We start from the raw sequence: 17,922 nt of genomic DNA on the forward strand, positions 1-17,922 counted from the left end.
TCTTTTATCTATTTTTTGTAAGCCCCCTCAAATTCTTCTCAGACTGAGGCTGTAGAAGGAAGAAAGGCTAAATGGTAGGGTTGCTGGATTTAGCAAATAAAAAATAGGGTGTCCTATGCTTAATGCTAAAATTTTTTCATTGTTTATCTGAAATTCAAATGAAACTGGGCATTTTGTAGTTAATCGAGCAACCCCATGATATATCGTGAATGACTCAAGTCAGCAGGTCACAAGTGCAAGAAAAAAGTGCAAGATGCTGTGTTAACCGCACGTCCTGGTCTGCTTATCTCGACATGTGTAATGTGGGATGAGTTATTTATGGCGCCTCTGAGGGTACTGGGGAGCCTGCTATCTGAAGTTTCCCAGGAGCCAAAGGGCCCTGCTTGGGAGACTCATGGCTGCAGTGTGGTCAGGCCATGGAGTGAGGACCTGGTCGCGATTAGCCTGTGAACAGAGACAGGTCTCCAGGACTCCTCGCGTTGCTGAATAGAAGCAGGCTGGCTCTAGGACAGTACGTCTCCTGTTGTAAGCTCTAGTCATAAATCTTAATTGAACGTTTTTAGTGCATGTGGAATTTCTTACATTTCAATAAAAGGTTGGAGTAAGGGGCAGCAGGAAAAGAAAGGAGGGAAAGGGGGGCCAGATTCACTTGCTTTTGTCTGGCCCCAGGGCACCAAAAAAGGCAAGACAGAACTTGCAGGCAACCTGCTGTGGAGACAGGTGTGAGGGAGCAGGAGACTGTGGAGGGGACCACCTGGTCTAACCAGGGAGTCAGGGAAGGTTCCTCAGGGAGGTCCCGGAGGGTAAGGCAGAGGGAATCCCAGAACCGCAGTCTCCTGCCTCTAGGCCCAGGGCTACTCAGCAGTGCTGGCCAGGTGACCCCACTGGCGCACTCCCCAGCTGTCTCTTCCTGTTTTAAGCTGTCAGTGTTCCTTCTCTCTCCAGCAAGCATCCTTCCACCCTGATGTCAGCGAGGAGGTGCGCTCCAGAGCCTTGCGGTACGGGACGGAGTGCGCTCTCGGCTACCTGGACCTTCTCGAGCATGTGTTGGTGGTGAGGACGGGCATGGGCCTGGCCAGGGTGGGGAAGGCCTAACTCAGGTGCAGACCATCCTTTCCTCAAGAAAACCCCTCATAGAGCTCTTCCACCTGGTACTGCTCCAGCACAGAGGTGCAAGTGGAGTCTGGAAGTAGGTGCAAGTGAATCCAGGAGAGCCCAGCTCTCTCGTTGCACCAAAGAGACTAGACTAACATGGAAGAGGGCAGGACCGGCAGAGCCACCTCTGAGAGTGTTAGGAAGACCCCAGTCCGTCTTGCAGTGATAGACAGGGAATGCTTCTGGAAGAGCCCCAGCAGCCTCTATGACTCGTTAGAAACATCATCAGTGCTACAGGCGACCTACTAGCCTCTTGTGACTTCCTCCAGTCCTTGAATGAATGGCTTAGATCACACCAAGAATAACACTTCCCTTCCTCTGATGGCCTTCCTCCAGCCTGGGTGCCCACTTGGAGCTGAGCAAGAAGGCTGATGGGGAAGGCCCAGCAGGGTGTATGGCGTGGGGCCAGGGGCATTGCCCACAGGAGCCTAGGGCTTGCCCTGACTCCCAGTCCCTAGGGCGGCTTGGTTCCCCACATCCGCAAGGCAAACTTTGGGCAACTAAGAAACATTTTCAATGTGCATCCATCCCTCTGTAGTCCCAGGAGCCACCCAGAATTAAGGGAGTTCTGGGGCAGGCCTGAGAGTGTGTTCAGGAGTTAGAGACACTTTCAGAGAATTGATGATGTCTCTCTGACCCCCTAATCAAAGCCTTTGCTTCTTCCTAAACTTAAAAATATAAAAAATCCAGCAGGTTGCTTTCAGATGCATACCCCATGTACCTAGAGAAATGTCAACTGTTCACTTACTGGGCACTGGAATTTTTCTCATTCTGCAACCATGCAAGGCAAGCAGGGCAAAGGATTGACCCAAGACCAGAGAAGTTTGGTTCCTTGGTTGAGGTCACACAGCTGCTAGCGACAGACCTGAGACTGCATCCACATACTGTTCCCAGCACTGTGCTCATTCTAGCATGTCACTGCCTTCTCCTTCAACTGAAATTACCTTTGATGTTGAGTGTTTTAGGTCTTCTAAGGCAGCATTACTTCATTCTTCACCCAGGTAACTGTGGCCAATACAAAAGTAAGCTAAAAATAAGTTCACATTTCACATTATTAGCCCTGACTCCTTCTCCAAAATAGACTTGAAAGAAATCTGGGTGAACATGGGGCTAACTAACCTCAAGGAAGGTTTTTCCACACTTAGGGCCCACAGGCCGCAAGACTGCTGAGGCTACAGCAGTGGAGAAATGAGGAAAATGGAAATGCACAAACATGGAAACTAGTGTTCAGTACTAAGGGCACTTTGAGACTGAATCAAGAAATGAAAGCCAAATTGTCAATGTAGAGAAGACATCAGATTTATGTTAAAATTATCTTCAGCGTAGAAGAAAAGAATGCTAAGATTGGCTGCTTGAGGGTGGTGAATTTAAAAAGCAATTAAAATAGAGATTTTCACACACCATCCCATCCCGCCCTCCTCCTCGTTCTTGGTCCTCATGCGAAGACCACATGGTCGCTGGATGACCACAGTGTTAATTCTGAAAGGAAAGTCCACCTAAATCAGAACTGCAACCAGAGATCTTAGGAGAGTCCTCCTGGTCACTTGAAAAGTTGGCCTCTTGTCTTAATTGCTCATAGAGAATTTGTAAGATTCCTGAAAGCTGAGGAAAAGCCAGGTAGTTGTCTCATTTTTACAAAAGGGTAAAGAGAAAAATAGAAACTCAGGTTTGGAGAGGTGACCAGCCATTTATGGAAATAAACTGAGGTCGCTTTCAGGTGGTACAGAGAAGTAGGGAACCTCCTTGGCAGGCTGCTTTTCTTAAATTTAGGCACATGAAAATGAGAAAGTTGTGCTACTTGAGCTCATCCAGTTCGAATGTCTTAGAGCCAAGGATTCTTAAGCTGTTTTGGCTAGTTTGTATATTTTAGTTTTAGTTTAGAAAAATGTTTAAAAACATAGAAAACCATATCAACATCCAGGTGCCCACTATCTCTAAGGGGCTAATTTTGTTAATAAATATTTTGTCCTATTTGGTTCAGAGCCTTGGGTTATCAAGTCCAACCTCATGCCACTCACTACACAATATGCCAGTAAGTTGAGAGATAAGGTATTGGGTCAAGGAAAGTAACTTTATTCAGACAGCCAGCAGACAGAGAAGATGGCAGATTAATGTTGTAAAGAACCATCTGAGGGTGAATTTCAAGCTTATTTTATATTCAGGGAGTGGGGAGCATGTGAGGTCAGGAGGTAACGATGGACTCAGACACGTGGATGTCAGCAAGGGTCTGAGGAGGGTCGTGAAACTCCTTGTCCTTGATTAGTTAACTGCAGGCATTTCATTGACGTGAGTCTGGCTGTGACGTTCCTGTAAGTCCTTGACAGTCCATTTGTCCTCTTTGTACATACGTCTTTATCTCCTCAGGGCAGGCGAGTTTCTGGTGAGGGGTTAGTTGCATCAATCTTAAGCCATGAGCGAAATTCCTTTTGATGGTTAACAAGCCTACGTGCAGGGCTGCAGGGCTGAACATAAGCTTTTTGACACAGAAATTAAAGCAGCTGAAGCGACAGATATAATGTGAAGGCAGAGATATCAAGCTTTTGCACTCTGTTATACTTTTATTCTTAAAGAAATACATCAACAATAATTTTGTATCCCTTAACAATCCCATTCTCTTTTTTTCTCTATCTAGGTACAAATAACTGTCATGATTTTAACATTCTTAACCTTCCATGGATCTTGGGCTCCTTTGAGCTGAAAGCCCGTTCCTGCCTCCTCTTAGCCTCATCAAAGAAACATCAGCACATATACACAAAGTGTTCCTTTAGCTCTTAAAAGGGTTCCCAGACCCAAATGCCTTTTGGAATTTCGAGACTCCAAAAATCAATGATCCCTGCTTGGGGAATCCTTTTCTTTGGAGAATCCAGTTAGCAATCAACAAACAAAATCTAGTCCAGGCTGAGCCCTTTCCCTGATGCCCTGGGAACTGCTTTATGAAGCTTTGGACATGCCCAGTTGAGCAGTGTTGTCCTGTATTGGCTGTCTGCTGGTTTGTTACAGAGGACTTGCACCTTCAGGGCAAGAGGCAGGCACTTAGCCTCTGCAGGAGTCACAGTTCAATATTGCTGCTAAGCAACAGTATGAGATCTCTGACAGGGTTAAAATTACCCTTGCTTCCACTAGCAGAACTTTAATTTGGTTCTATCTCTTGTGTGTGATTAAAAATCATGTTGACTTAATAGCAGATTAAAAATAGAACACCTTTCCTCCTGACTTATCTAAATAAGGTCCTTTACCATAGGGCCATTCCCTTCTTAGAGCCACAGTGCGTACAGAAGCGGTTCTCTCTCCATCAATGCTCTTCTTTTAAAGACAATCTTTAATAACTTCACTGTGATAATTTAAGTGAATATCTCCCACCACACCCTTAACTTTTTTTTCCAGCTTTATTGAAGCATAACTAACATACAATAAACACATTTAAAATGTGCCATTTGGATATTGATATCTGAGTATATCTCTGAAAGCATCACCACAATCAAAATAATGTATATATCCATTAGTCCTAAAAATTTCCCAAATAACCACTGGTCTGCTTTTATTAGAGATATGTTTGCATTTTCTAGACTTGTACATAAATGGAATCATATAGGGTGTACTCCTTTTTGTCTGGCTGCTTCCACTCAACATTACTATTTTCGGTGCTATCCGGGTGTGTATCAATCATTTGTCCCCTTTTGTGGCTTAGTAACATTCCATTGAATGGGTAACCCATAACTGCCTATGCACCTGGTGATGGGCATCTGGGTTATTTCCACATTTTGATTATCACAAATAAAGCTGCAAAAAACATTCTATATACAAGTCTTTGTTCCTGTATGTGTCCATTCTCTTGGCTAGAGACCTGGAAGTGGAATATTTATATCATAGGGTAGGTATATTTTTAACTTTTTTAGGTAACCACCAAACTTTTTCTTTAAGTGGTTCTACTATTTTCCTTTTCCACCAGCAGTATATGAGAGTTTGGGTTGCTCCAGATCCTGGCTAATGATCATTCTTTTTAATTTTAGCCATTCTAGTGGGTATACTGATCTCACTGTGGTTTGAATTTACATTGTTGTGCTTCTTTTTTTATGTACCTGTTTGCCTCTTGTATGTTGTCTTTGATGAATTGTCTGTTCAGCATCTTTTGCCCGTTTTTTATTGGGTTTCTTGTCTTATTGAACTTTCAGAATTCTACTTTCCAGATACAAGTTCTTTGTCAGATATATTTTCTGCAAATAGTTCCTCTTAGGGGTGTGGCTTGTCTTCATTTTCATAACAATGGTAGAGACAAATGTGTATTATTTTTTTAAAAATGACAGTGCTGCAGAGTGTTAAGGGGGAAATTGAGCAGATAGGACTCAAATAAATAGAAAAGTAAAAAAATGTATTGTCTATCTTATATATTAAACATTTAGAGTGAACTGAATGTTTGTAAAGGTCATCAGCTATTTATAGGATTTTCCTTCTACCCTCTGAATTCTTGCCAAAGATCTCATGTAATAAGACAGATTAAGAAGAGAAAAAAGCAGAAGAGGAAACATGTAGTGTACCTCGTGAATATATGGGAGATACCCAGGGAAGGAAATAGTAACTATCGAGGTGGCCTAAGCAACCAGCTTAAATACCATCTGCAGCTAAAGGTGTGTGGGGGGGTGTGGGGGATGGCCAGTCATAGGAAGTTACTCGGAAAAGCCTGGCAAACAAGGGTAAGGTTGTTAAGCAGTTTTAAATTAGTGCTTTTCTCATTAATAAGATTTTCTTCTGACTTAGAGTCAACCTTGTCTTCCTGATCTAGAGAGGGAGACACCCTTGCCAATAGATTCCTGGATAAATGTAAATTTCCCTTTCAAAGGGTAACTTCTCTGTTTTCAGAGTGGCTGTTATGCCTGCTGTTTCTCATAATAATCAGCTCAAAAAATTCCTTATGCCGAAGAGGCACGTATTTTGGGGTGGCGTATTCTGCTACCCTTCACCGACTTCCTGTTGTCCCTCCATCTACATGCCAGGTTAATGCTCTTCTTGCTTAACAGCCTTATTGAGGTAAAATTAACATATGACAAAAGTTACCCATTTAAGACATACAATTCACCGGTTTTTACTGTATTTACAGAGTTCTGCAGCTATCACCATAATGTAACGCCTTCATCACCCCAGAAAGAAACCTCATGCCCTTCAGCAGTCATTGCTCGTTCCCTTCACTCCCACTCCAAGCCCTAGGCAAACACTAATCTCTGTCCTGCCTTATAGATTTGCCCGTTCTGCACTGTTCACATAGATGAGAATCATACAGCATGAGGTCTTTTGTGATTGGCTTCTTTCACTTAGCATACTGTTTTTAAAGTTCTAAGGCATAAACTTTCAAGTTCATGTTTATTAACTTTTTAAAGCATAAGTTATGTGTTTTGTCCTGTATTTAAGAGTCTTTCCCAAATCCAAGATCACTAAGATTATTTTCCTGTTTTCTTCTATGTAGTTTTAATTCTTACATTTAGGTTTATACTCTATTTCTAGTTAATTTATGCATATGATGTGGGGAAAGGGTCAAGGTTCATTTTCTTACATATGGCTATCCAATTGTTCCAGCACCATTTGTAAAAAAAAAGAAAATTATTCTGTTCCCACTGAATTAAAGGTGCCGTTTCAACCTTTAATGAAATTGGGTTGACCGTATGTGTAAATCTAGTTCTGAATTATTTTCCATTAACCTCTATGTACCACTATCATGTTGTCTTGATTACTTCTACAACTTTATAATGAATCTTGAAATCAGGTGGTTTAAGACTTTCAACTTTGTCCTTTTTCAAAATAGTTTTAGATATTCTAGGTCCTTTGCCTTTCATATACATCTTAGGATCAGCTTGTCAATATCTTCTTTTTAAAAAAATCTTGTTGGAATTTTGATTGGAATCGTTGGGAGACTTGGGGATAACATCTTCTTAACTGTCTTCTAATCCATGAACACTTTATATGGGGACAGATTCATGTAAAATGATACTCAAAAATCTTTGACTAATCAGTTCATATGCATAACATGTCTTCTATGCACTGGTATGTCTGGGGCTGGTCAAAATGTAACCCCATTAACTCCCCCAACCCCAGGTTTTTTACCAGTATTTTTTTATAGTTTTTGGGGTCCAAAGGATGTCTTTTCCAGACTCCCAAGAAAGAGTACACTACCTGTGCAGGTGCAAAAGGGTATGGGACACCCAGAAGAGAATTAACATTTAATGACTGCCTATTGTGTTCCAGGCATTGTGCAAGATACCGCTCATGCGCTATTCCATTTGATCATTATGCCAGTCCTGAGGAGTAGAAATTACCCATTTTACAAATGAGAAAACAGTTGTGAGGGGTCAGTAATCTTCCCTGTTTCACAGACCAGTGGCAGGTAAAACCAGGCTTGAAAACAGGTTTGTCCAATCCCAAAGCCCATGCTTTGCCCCTTGCTCAGAGACTCCAGAACTGCCCAGAGAGACAACAGCTGTGCTTTCCTCCTGAATGAGGAAAGCTTTTCTAAATCTGGACATTGCCACTGTGAAATATGCGAAAGAGATGCAGAAAAGCATGTCGGAAGAGGAATTTGAAAATTAGGAAGGAACAAGATGGTATAAGTCAGAATGTAAATCCATGGCAGAGGATGGTGAGGCACATTCATCCCATTTCTTAGTTCCATTCTTGAATGACTGAGGCTGTCCTTTAGATTCAGGGTTAGATTTCCTACATCTTTTTTAATATCGTAAAAAACAAAAAGTGAGGACAAATTTGAAAATCCTTTGAACTAGTTCCAAAGAAGGAAAATCCTTAGGACTCTTGGAGGAGAGCTTGCAGTCAAAACTCTACAACTTGATTGGTGTTTTTTTTTAGGAACAGGCTTCCTGATAAATTGGTGGTTGCCCTCTTGGGGGTTTTTGGCTCCAAGACCTCACCTGAATCACACATTTCTTCTGGTGCCACATTTGTTTTGTCACAGCACCAGTTAGCTTGTGGCCTCAGGCTTTCATGTTCACTCAGAATGTTCTTACACTTCGGGCAATTTTCATGTGCATATATTTGTTTTCTGTACAAATAAAAGTAGAAATAGGGACTTCATCTCCCTTATGTGGGGAAATATGTCAGAAGGGGCCTTACAGAAACCCCTGGCGCCCAATTCATTTTTCACATGAAGAAACTGAAGGCCAGAGAGCCTTAACATGCTTTTCCTCAAGTATCTGAAGTTACTTGGTGACTGAGTGGCAGCTTAAACCAGGATGTCTCTCTCTGCCCACACCCACCAGTGAGAGTGTGCTTCCTGTCCCAGTGGCTTCCCACCGTCTTCCTCGTGTGTCTGACTTGTTCTTCACCTATAGATTCTTCAGAAACCAACTCCGGAACTCAAGCACCAGCTGGCTGCGTTCTCCAAGAGAGTCGCTGGCGCCGTGACTGAGCTCATCCAGGCAGCAGAAGCCATGAAAGGTAAGCTGGATTCTTTCATGTCATCTATGGGGCTCCGCGGCGGCGCCAGTGCAGAGAAACGAGCAGAGAGCATGAGCAGCCAATACAAGACCTTTCTTGGCAAACTCAGTCAGAAGGAATACACTGAGGTACTTGTGTTTTTTAAAGCAATGCTAATCATTAGATTTAAAAAATAATATCCACCTGAAGTAAGTCTTTTCTCCAGTCCTTGTATTAAGTACTTTTACTTTAATGGCATAATCCATCTAGAACTCACTTCTCTTTTAGGCATTTTTGCCATTTTTTTTTACTTGTGTTTTCATTCATGTGAGTATTTATTTTCATTCAAATAATATATTTCCTGTTTAGAAACAGTGCTATTTTGGTACATTGTTTGTGCACCCCACCATGGTTACATAGAAGCAATCAGCTGGCCAGGGAAAGGTTCTCTCCCCAATTTCCCATTGTTTGAACTGAGGTAAATGGCTATTCCTCAGTTCTCAGGAGACAAGAATGGCAAGTCTCTGTGTGGTCTGCATGGTTTCAAGTCTCCTGAGGACACCTACTTGTATTCATGAGCTTTAAGTTAGAAATCAGAGGAAGGATCAAGCTGGCCTTGGTCCATAAGATCTTGGTTTTTGAAGCTGTCTGATGACAGCTCCTGTGTAGGGCTGGATACACAACTGATTTAGAAAACCAGGATCAGACAAGAGTCACCTGCACCCAGCTGCTCTCTGTGAGATCTAGAGAGAAGCGCCCTCAGGGCAGTGCAGCTCACAGGACTGCGGAGCTTCCCTGCATGCAAAGCCAGATACTGTTTGTGATGAAGCCAGTGCCCTACGGTCTGCAGCTACCAAGAATGACCCTCTTTGGACTGATTTTAGGAACAGAGTGGGTGGATCCAGAAGACCCAACCGTCATTGCAGAAACAGAATTACTGGGGGCTGCAGCATCCATTGAGGCTGCTGCTAAGAAGTTAGAGCAACTGAAGCCAAGAGCAAAACCAAAAGTGAGTGTCCGTGTGTGGCTGCTTGTCCGACGTCCCTAGGTCTTCTGGTGGGTGGCTGTGACATGGAGCTAGGTGTGCCGCAGGGAGCTTCTCTCCTCCCCTGAGGCTAGACCAGCCAGCTGCATACCTGCTCTTCCTGCCCAGCACCTTTTTACAGGGTATGGAAAAAACCCATAGTGGGTCTTTCAAGTTACCCATCCAGAATAAAACTTTGGAATATCTGGAGGAAGAACCCGGGCACTTACAATCCTGACCTACTTCCATTATATATAAAGTAGGTGTTCGATGTTTCCTATAGAAAATCCCTGTGAATGGATGTGACGTTGTCATCCTCCAATTCTCTGGTTTCCATAATGCCTTCCAGAAAAATAGCAATATTGTGTTTTCTTTCCTTAAAATTAATAGAAGGCAACTGTGAACCTCAAAGTGGACCCAATGGTAGAGTCTTTCAGTGTGTGCTGGAGACTGTTGTTGACTGGTATGTTTCCTCCATCTTTGTCATCTAGATAAATATTTAGAACTTAAGACCAGTATATGTTAAGAGGACATACTTTAAGATTGGGCAGTAAGAAGGACAGTTATTCCAGGAAAGGACGGTCAGCTGGTGCTCTCCAGGGGCAAGGCCCAATCCTATTAAGAAGCCGTAACCTCCCATCCTAGCCCGTGGTTGTCCTTCATGGCAAGATGCAAGAACCAGAGGAGGCCTCTTTTTCTTTGTGTTTGAACCCCTGCTGGTACTTGTAAACTCCTCTCCCCTCCAAAGATCCAAATATATTAGGATGTGAAATTTTCCCCTTTAAAAAAGTTGTGTCCCCTGGCTTCAGTATGCCTAAAATCCTACCTTTTTTATTGAAAGACAAAAGGATGGAGTCTGAGCACTGCAACACCCCAACCCTCCCCAAGCAGTGCCGGGGCCAGTGTGGTGTGTGAAATAGATGTGAGCAGACTGTGAATCTGTTAAACTTGGGAACATTCCTAAAACCACGGGATTCTTAGAACCAGTCTCCTGATAGTCTCTGTAGACTCGGTACAAGCATTGTTTAAATTTCTCATCAAGATGTTATTGGAGAGTTTTGACTTCTGATATGTGGGCTCACTGTGGGCTCTGCTGGCCTGAAAACCTGAGGGTCTTGGGTGGTCTGAGATGCTTTGGGTTTCTCTAAACACACACAAACTTAGGAGCTCAGTATGGGTATAGGGGCAACTCCATTTTCTGGCTATGTCTTTATTCCTGCTTTATAAATCAAGTGAATCATGAATGGAAAATGATTTTCAACCACGAAGCAACCACCATTGACTTAAGATGTAGAGGCTTTGTGCTTTGCGTGTTTTTCCTTTCCCTTATCTGATTTGCCACCAGTAGCTTCTGTTCTGTCTGCTCATGCAACAGTCATGTCAGTTGGCACTTTCTCCTGGAGAATTAGCCTGGTTTTAATTTAACTTCATCATATTCTGAGATCTCCTGTTCCAAGCCCTTTCCCTGTGTCCTTTTGCAGGATCCTTCTGAGTTCTGTCTCTGAATGCTGGTTTCCTTCTGCCCAGCTGTCTATTTACCTCGTGATTCTTGATCTGAAAAACAGTTATTAGAGTTCCTACCCCACAAGTTGTCGTAACAATTAAATGAGATAATTTTAAGAATACAGTGTCTGACATACAGTTAGACTTAATAAGCAGCAACTGTATCACCATTACCAAACATACCCTTCCAGGACCATTTATCTGCTACCTCCTAGGAAAATGCCTGAAATAAAAAGTGTTCCATATACCCATGAGCTGATGGTCTTAGCAAAAAGAAAAGAAAAACCAAAAGCTCACACTGACTGCATGCCAAGCATGTGCCAAGCAGTCTTCTAGGTGCTTTGCGTGGATTAACACACCGGGTCCTTGTAACAAGCCCACAGGGCAGCAGTGTGATCTTCCGGTTTTACCGCTGCAGCACCAGGGCAGACCGCCTTGCCAGCCTCAGGGGGCTGCGACTGAGCTGGAAGCAGGGTGTGCGCTCCGGGGGGCAGTTCCATCCTTGGGCCTGTCCGGTGACCGAGAGGCGGCTGCCGTCCCACAGAGGGAGTTTTTGGTTTGCACCTACCCTTTGAGCCACTAATCACACTTCTGGAAATCTGTCCTGAGTTGGCAATCCAGAGAGGAGAAGCATTCTGTGTGGCAGGGCTGTTCCTGCAGTAGCAGCAGGAGGTTGGATGTGACCTGAGTGTCACCTTGAAAGAAAAGTAAGCAGCTCTGACAAATAATGGTTGACAGGTGTGTCACATGAAGATCTCTGGCATTATGTAAAGTTAAAAAAAACCAGATGCAGAATTATGTACTCATCATGATTACAGCTCCATTAAAAAAAAAAAACCTTGCATGTAAAGGAGACAGGTGGGAAATGAACAAGAATGATGGTGGGATTGGAGTAATAGGAGGGAGGGTCTGTATTTTAAGTTTATATAGAACAATGTTTTAAAAATAATAGCACTTAAAAAATTAGTGATGACTGCTGATGTGGGCCAGTGGACACTCCCTACACTGCCCTAGGGTCTTTGAGCCTTTATATTTACAGTGTGGGTTTTCACAGAACGTCCCGGAATCCTTCCATTAAGGTAAAAGTGGACATGTGTGTTCATTTGAGTGCCTTCTTAGGGGTACCTACTTAAGGTCACTCCCATCATCATATTAGGAAGGGAGCTTGGTACTGCTAGAGTGCTTTAGAATGACCCGATGTCTTGCTCTACGCAATGAACCAAGGCTTGCATCACATGGATTATCTGTCTGTAAAACTGTTGTGAAGAAACCATCACCCCAAACCCTAGCTTTTGTGCCTAACTAGGAGTACCATCTGCTGTGTGTTAATAATTTGCATGAAGTAAAATATCAGTCTTGCCTTTATAAAGCCATTTATCTCTGCAGTTAAAAGAACACCCCTCTGACACCAAAATCAACCAGTCTTTTCAGGCTGATTGGTTCTCTCCATCCCCTTCCACACCTTAAAAAATAATTAATGAAACAAATCTTCAGGAGACCAAGAACAAGCAATTGCTATTACATCCCTGTCACTCTGCACACACACACACACACACACACACACACACACAGGCCCTTAGTGTAGAGTGCTTTCCTTCTGTAACTAGGGTACATTTGCCCTGCTTTGAGGAATCGTTTGGGGGATGGGCAAGGTTTTTGTTTAAACTGGTTTGCTCACCACCTTCTCGGGTTGCCTGATTTAAAAGTAGAATTGCCTATGGTTTGTGAAGCTGATTTCTGACATAGTCCCAGCTCAAGCCCTTAAATTTAAGCACCTCTTTTTGCCTGGAATCTCCCAGACATGAATAACAAATTTGTGCTGTGGAATGCACCATGTGCTTGGGAAGACGGTGGGAAGGCAAAATGAGCGTGCCAGTGAGCGTTGGTGCGTGTGCCTACGATATCGCGCCGTTTCCACACCTGCAGACAGCCTGAGCCCCGCAGCCAGGTAAAGGACCCGCTGTGGGGCCGGGCGGGGGGAGCACTCCTGCAGCTGTCGCCTGCGGCACTGCCTGTTCTCAAGCTCAGTCAAACCTGGATGCCTTTCCTGCAGGCCTCTGTGTGATATGTTTGATATATTAGGTTGTTATTTAATCCAACTATATATCAAACATATTCCTACAGTGTCTTGCCCTGTCTCCGGGGGTTCCTAATATAGTTTAAAGGCAACAGGAAAGAATATGTTAAAAAAAAAATCACAAGTAGATTTAGAAGACAGAGTGCTCATTACATTTCATTTTGTTATATACCATTTCTTCTTGTAGCAGTTAAGACCTGTATCCGTATTGCTAGATTATTTTGTTTATTATAGAAACAAATCATTATTGATGATTTCATAAGAGCTTGAGATATGTACAGCTTAGTTTTGTGCAGTGATGAAGCCTTAAGGGATATGCTCAGTGGAAAAATGGAAGGTTCCAACCCATATTTGTGACATGGAATAAAAGTCAGGATTATTACAAATTCCAAACACATCTGGATTTATAGTTCATTTTACTTCATTTTTACCCTGATCTTTGATTTAGAAATTAGTAATTAATGTTTCAGCACAAATATTCTAGCTCAGATCAACTAACTGTACCTTTCTTTAGTAACAAAATCTACAAACTAAATCAGCCATACCAACTGTATGGACGGTAGTCACTGGGCTTTATACAAACTTTGGTTAGGACTAAATATATCTAATACGGAAAATGGAATGTGGACTATACTCCGTCTGTTGGATTTCCTGTTCTAGGTTAACATGTCAGTAGATGTTGATAATATTTAGAATAAGCCAGCAATCAGAAAGTAATTCCATAGCCTAATTGGGTGCACCAGGAAGTTTGGGATTATGAAATATTTTTTCTGGCTCATAACAGCTGCCTTTGGTTAGCTTTGACGCCTTCCTCATAGAAGAGCCTCTGAAGTATGTGTGAGTTCATTCTGGTCTCTCTACACAGAAGACCGTGAGTACTGCTTTCTGGAAAGAGAACTCTTGGGCTAAAAGCTCAGTTTTTTGGAGCAGAAAAGAAGTGCTCTTGGAAAAAACACTCCTGACTATATATGTGTAAACAATACCCCAGCCAGGTGGTGAGCCAGTGGTTTGAACAGGTAGGTCAGGAAGGTTTGCCCTGGTGATGCCTAGGAGCCACCTTCAAGTTCCTTACAGTGAATGCATGGGGACAGGTGACAGCAGCCATCACCTGTGATTGATTACTGTGATGACACAGGAGGGAAATGCAGTGTTGGAGTCCCAGCTTCTGGGGCTCTAAAGGGGAACCTGTGCCTGGGCTCCTTTTCCACTGAAAAGAGATTGTGAATGTGTATCAGCAGCACCTTGAAAACTGAGCTCTTTGAGATGGTTTTCAAGATGCTACCAGAATCAATGCCACCTTCATGCAGCTAGAAAACATTGTTGGAGGTTTTGAGTCCAGTTGAAGTTATTTGACCAAAATGACAAATTGTCATGGAAAAGAGACAGCAACTTATTATGAACAAAGGGGAAAAAATGTTTAGAAGAGCCTTAATTTTTTATTTAATTCAACTTTAATCCCCTCATTAAAATTGATGTGGTTTTCTTGTTTCTCTGGATAATTTTGCTGTTGACCAGCATGCTATATAGTTGAGTGAATGGGGAAAGGCAACAAGATGTTCCAGAAGGAGGAGGAGCAGATATAGCTTTTCCTATGTGGATAAACTGGGCTTTGAGCTCATCCACCTTTGGTTGGTTCCTGGCTAGTAGATACAAAGGGGGTCTGTTCCCAGGTGACTCCCCTCCAGTGTAAGACAGTAGATCTTGTCAGACCCTCATCAGACACATAGAGGATTTATATCAAAGGCGCTTACAGTGTAGTGATCTGTGAAAGAACATCTTTGAAGAACTCTGTTCTCTTTTCTTTGTCTATGCTTCCTAACCAGACTCTTTGAGAGCATGACAGAAACATTAAGAATTTTTCTATCAAATAGAAATAGCAATTAAAAGATTATTTCAGGGGGATTTCTTTTCAGTAAAACAAAAAGAAAAGGTAACACAGCAGTGGCCACAATGGAAAAACCACTCCCAAGATACTGTGTGCAAGCTCAGACCTTTTCTAGTGGATGCTTCCTGAATATGCACTGAGGCCACGTCTGGATGCCCAGGGTGGTCCCTCCCCAAGCTGCAGGCATAACCATCTGGCAGCCTTTTGTGTCTGTTACCCATTTTGTCTGTTTACAGCCTCCCTGGAGCTTTTGGGGAGACCAGGCCCGCTGTCCACGTCTGGGCTCCTGGCAGTTGCAGTTATTCTGAGATGTTTCCCTGTTATTAGAGTGAGTGGGTGCGGTGGTCCTAGAGCAGCCCACCGATGGCGCCTCTGAAAGAGAAGCTGCCCTTGGCTCTTACACAGTTGGCTCTTTGGGTGCAGGCTAAGATCTCCCCCAAGCACCTCTCAGTTCAATACCAGAAGCAAACTGGTAGCAGCCACCCTCACTACAGGAAAGGAGGGCTGTGGCTGCCTGTTCCACTCCGGCTTCCAAGTGGCAGGAAAATGTCTCACTGGTGCGGTGGGAGCTCTTGGTGCTGGCCTCCTTTTTTCCCTCAAGGACATTTAAATTAAATGCAGAATGTCCACACTTTATAAAAAATATATATCCAAAGAATTTTTTTTCAGTTTCCCATATGATATGACCTTGTTTTTAATAGCCAGCTTTCTGCAAGACCTTTCAGTAACACAGAACAAAGCACGATCCCTAACTGTAAGGGTGGTACCGTGAGCTGTAATCTGATGTTCGTAGCCCATTGGGAGAAAAGTGACCATTGTGTTTATCCGCTCAAAGGAGGTTCTCAGGGAGCGAGGGAGAAGTGAGGTCGGTAATCTCCTGGCCATCTCCTATGGTATCTTTGGTTCTTTCACCTTCGAGTTCACTGGGGGAAGGGGCTGTGGGGTTGCAGGGGTGTGATTCTAAAGAAAAGGGCAAGAAAAAGGACCATGGGCAGAATGCGTTCTTCCTGTGCTCGGCACGTCCCAGGGACCTGTCCTGGAGGAGCTTGGTAAAGACGCTACCAGGAGGAGGCAGGTGGCTGCATGGAGGAGTCCAAGAGGGGGGAAAAAGAGAAAAAGTAGTGCCTGCTTATTTTAGTCAGCACCTTCTAAGAATGGTTTAAAGGAGAGTTGAATTTGCTTCTCAAGTTACAAACAGAAAACTGATCGATACCTGAAGGGCAGTGGATTCCCCAAAGTGCAGAGCAGTGACCGAACCCCAGACTGTCCATTTCCTGGTCGGGTGTCGAGGGAGAAGCTGGGAACTGCGCCAGGCTGTACCGTATGTTACTTGACACTTCATCTGTGTTTGGTTTGTGTTTATTTATAATTATTTTCTGTTGTAACCCAGAAATGGCAGGAGGAACTTGTGTTTGAATTATGTGTGGAAAACAGGGGTTCTGAGAGAGAAAACAGATTAGCTTAGCCCAAAGGTCTAAAAAGCAATTTTTAAAGCCACACACGAAAAAAAAATGTAGCGATGGAAAGGATCATGAAATTCATGGCTTATGGTCATTGAGTGTGTTCCCTCAAGCATGGGAAATGGGGAGCAAGGATGCCAACCACAGGTGTGGCTTTTCCTGAGAGAGATCTCACCAGACCTCCAACTGTTTAGAAGGGGAGCTCTGCAGATCACCAAAGAGGAAAAATACCACATCACAAAACAGCTAAAGGTTGCTCAGACCTTTCCCAAAACTACCAAAAGCCAAGGTGAGAATAAATCCATCCTCAACTAGAGTCTACTAGGAAGTCCAGGAAAGCCAATTGACAGGAGCTAGTGGTGACATGGCAAATAGCCTTTTTGAGTGGCAGGAACCAAGGAAAAGAACATTGTACAGTGGACGAGAAGGCCGGTTCAGCACTCAGAGGCTGTAGCTAACAACTTCATTAGGCAGAGTAGAGTCTTAGTTTGCATATCTGTTACTCTTTTCTGAGCCCTAGTTTGTTAGGAGAGCCTCTTTGTATAACGTTAAACCACTGTTTGCATCTGTATATGCGTGACTAAATGTCATAAACGATGAGTGCCAGCTGAGGGATGCAGGCAGAGTGTGCAATGAATAGCCCGGCCTTAAATGGGGCGGAGCCAGTGCCCAGATGTGTGCGCCTCCATCCCCCAGGAATCAGGAGTGGACAGGTACCGATGGGGGTGCTTTCTCTATGCATTTCTACTTCCCTAACCGTGTAAACTGTCCTCTGGCTGACCGAGTCTAGAACTTGGGAGACTCAAGAGTGAATGGATATAGTCATTCAGCAAACATTTGTCACATGGGCTTCTCAGCCTGATTTTGTGCCCGAGAGACATAAGTTAAATACAGCACAATCTGTGCCCTGGAGGAGATCACAGGCTGCTAGTACTCAGCTACCGGGTGTCTGTTTTCCTTAGCCTCAGCCAGCATTTCCCACAGAGGTGCCCATATGGCCTGCCTTAGAAATGGAAGATTCCCAGGGCCCACCCTGAACTACTGAAACAAAATCTGCATTTTAACCAAGTCCTCAGGTGATTCTGAGCAACAGCTACCAGTTTGTCAGCCCATCTAATGAAAGCACTGTCTGGAGTTCACGGTGCCCTCGGTCTCCGGATTCCTCCACAGGCTCCCCTTGCAGCAGCTGCACCAACTTCTCCTGTTCCCCTCGGTCTCCCAGCTACAGTGGGGTTTGTTCTGTTACCAAATCCCAAATTGTAACTATGACCCTTTTATTTAGGGAAGCCCTCTGAAAGCCAAGCCAACACCATTTCTCTCCTTGTTTGCAGTGTAGTTAAGCTTGTGCTTCTCTTCCTCTCGTGGCCCCCATCTCCTTTCTCCCTGGTCCCACCCTGTGCAC

General features: G+C 43.6%; 1 protein-coding gene across 9 annotated transcripts in view; it reads left to right on the forward strand.

The window, feature by feature from the left end:
- The window catches only part of TLN2 (talin 2), a 440,089-nt gene that overhangs the window by 411,430 nt on the left and 10,737 nt on the right, over window positions 1-17,922 (forward strand). For all 9 annotated transcript variants that reach the window (XM_073211939.1, XM_073211935.1, XM_073211941.1 and 6 more), the window contains 3 exons: window positions 946-1,053; window positions 8,487-8,592; window positions 9,456-9,580. In XM_073211939.1, the coding sequence (XP_073068040.1) occupies window positions 946-1,053; window positions 8,487-8,592; window positions 9,456-9,580 (339 nt within the window). The remainder of the gene's footprint in view (window positions 1-945; window positions 1,054-8,486; window positions 8,593-9,455; window positions 9,581-17,922) is intronic.

This window comes from Manis javanica, chromosome 8 (assembly GCF_040802235.1).
Source record: "Manis javanica isolate MJ-LG chromosome 8, MJ_LKY, whole genome shotgun sequence".
NCBI classification, from domain to species: Eukaryota; Metazoa; Chordata; class Mammalia; order Pholidota; family Manidae; genus Manis; species Manis javanica.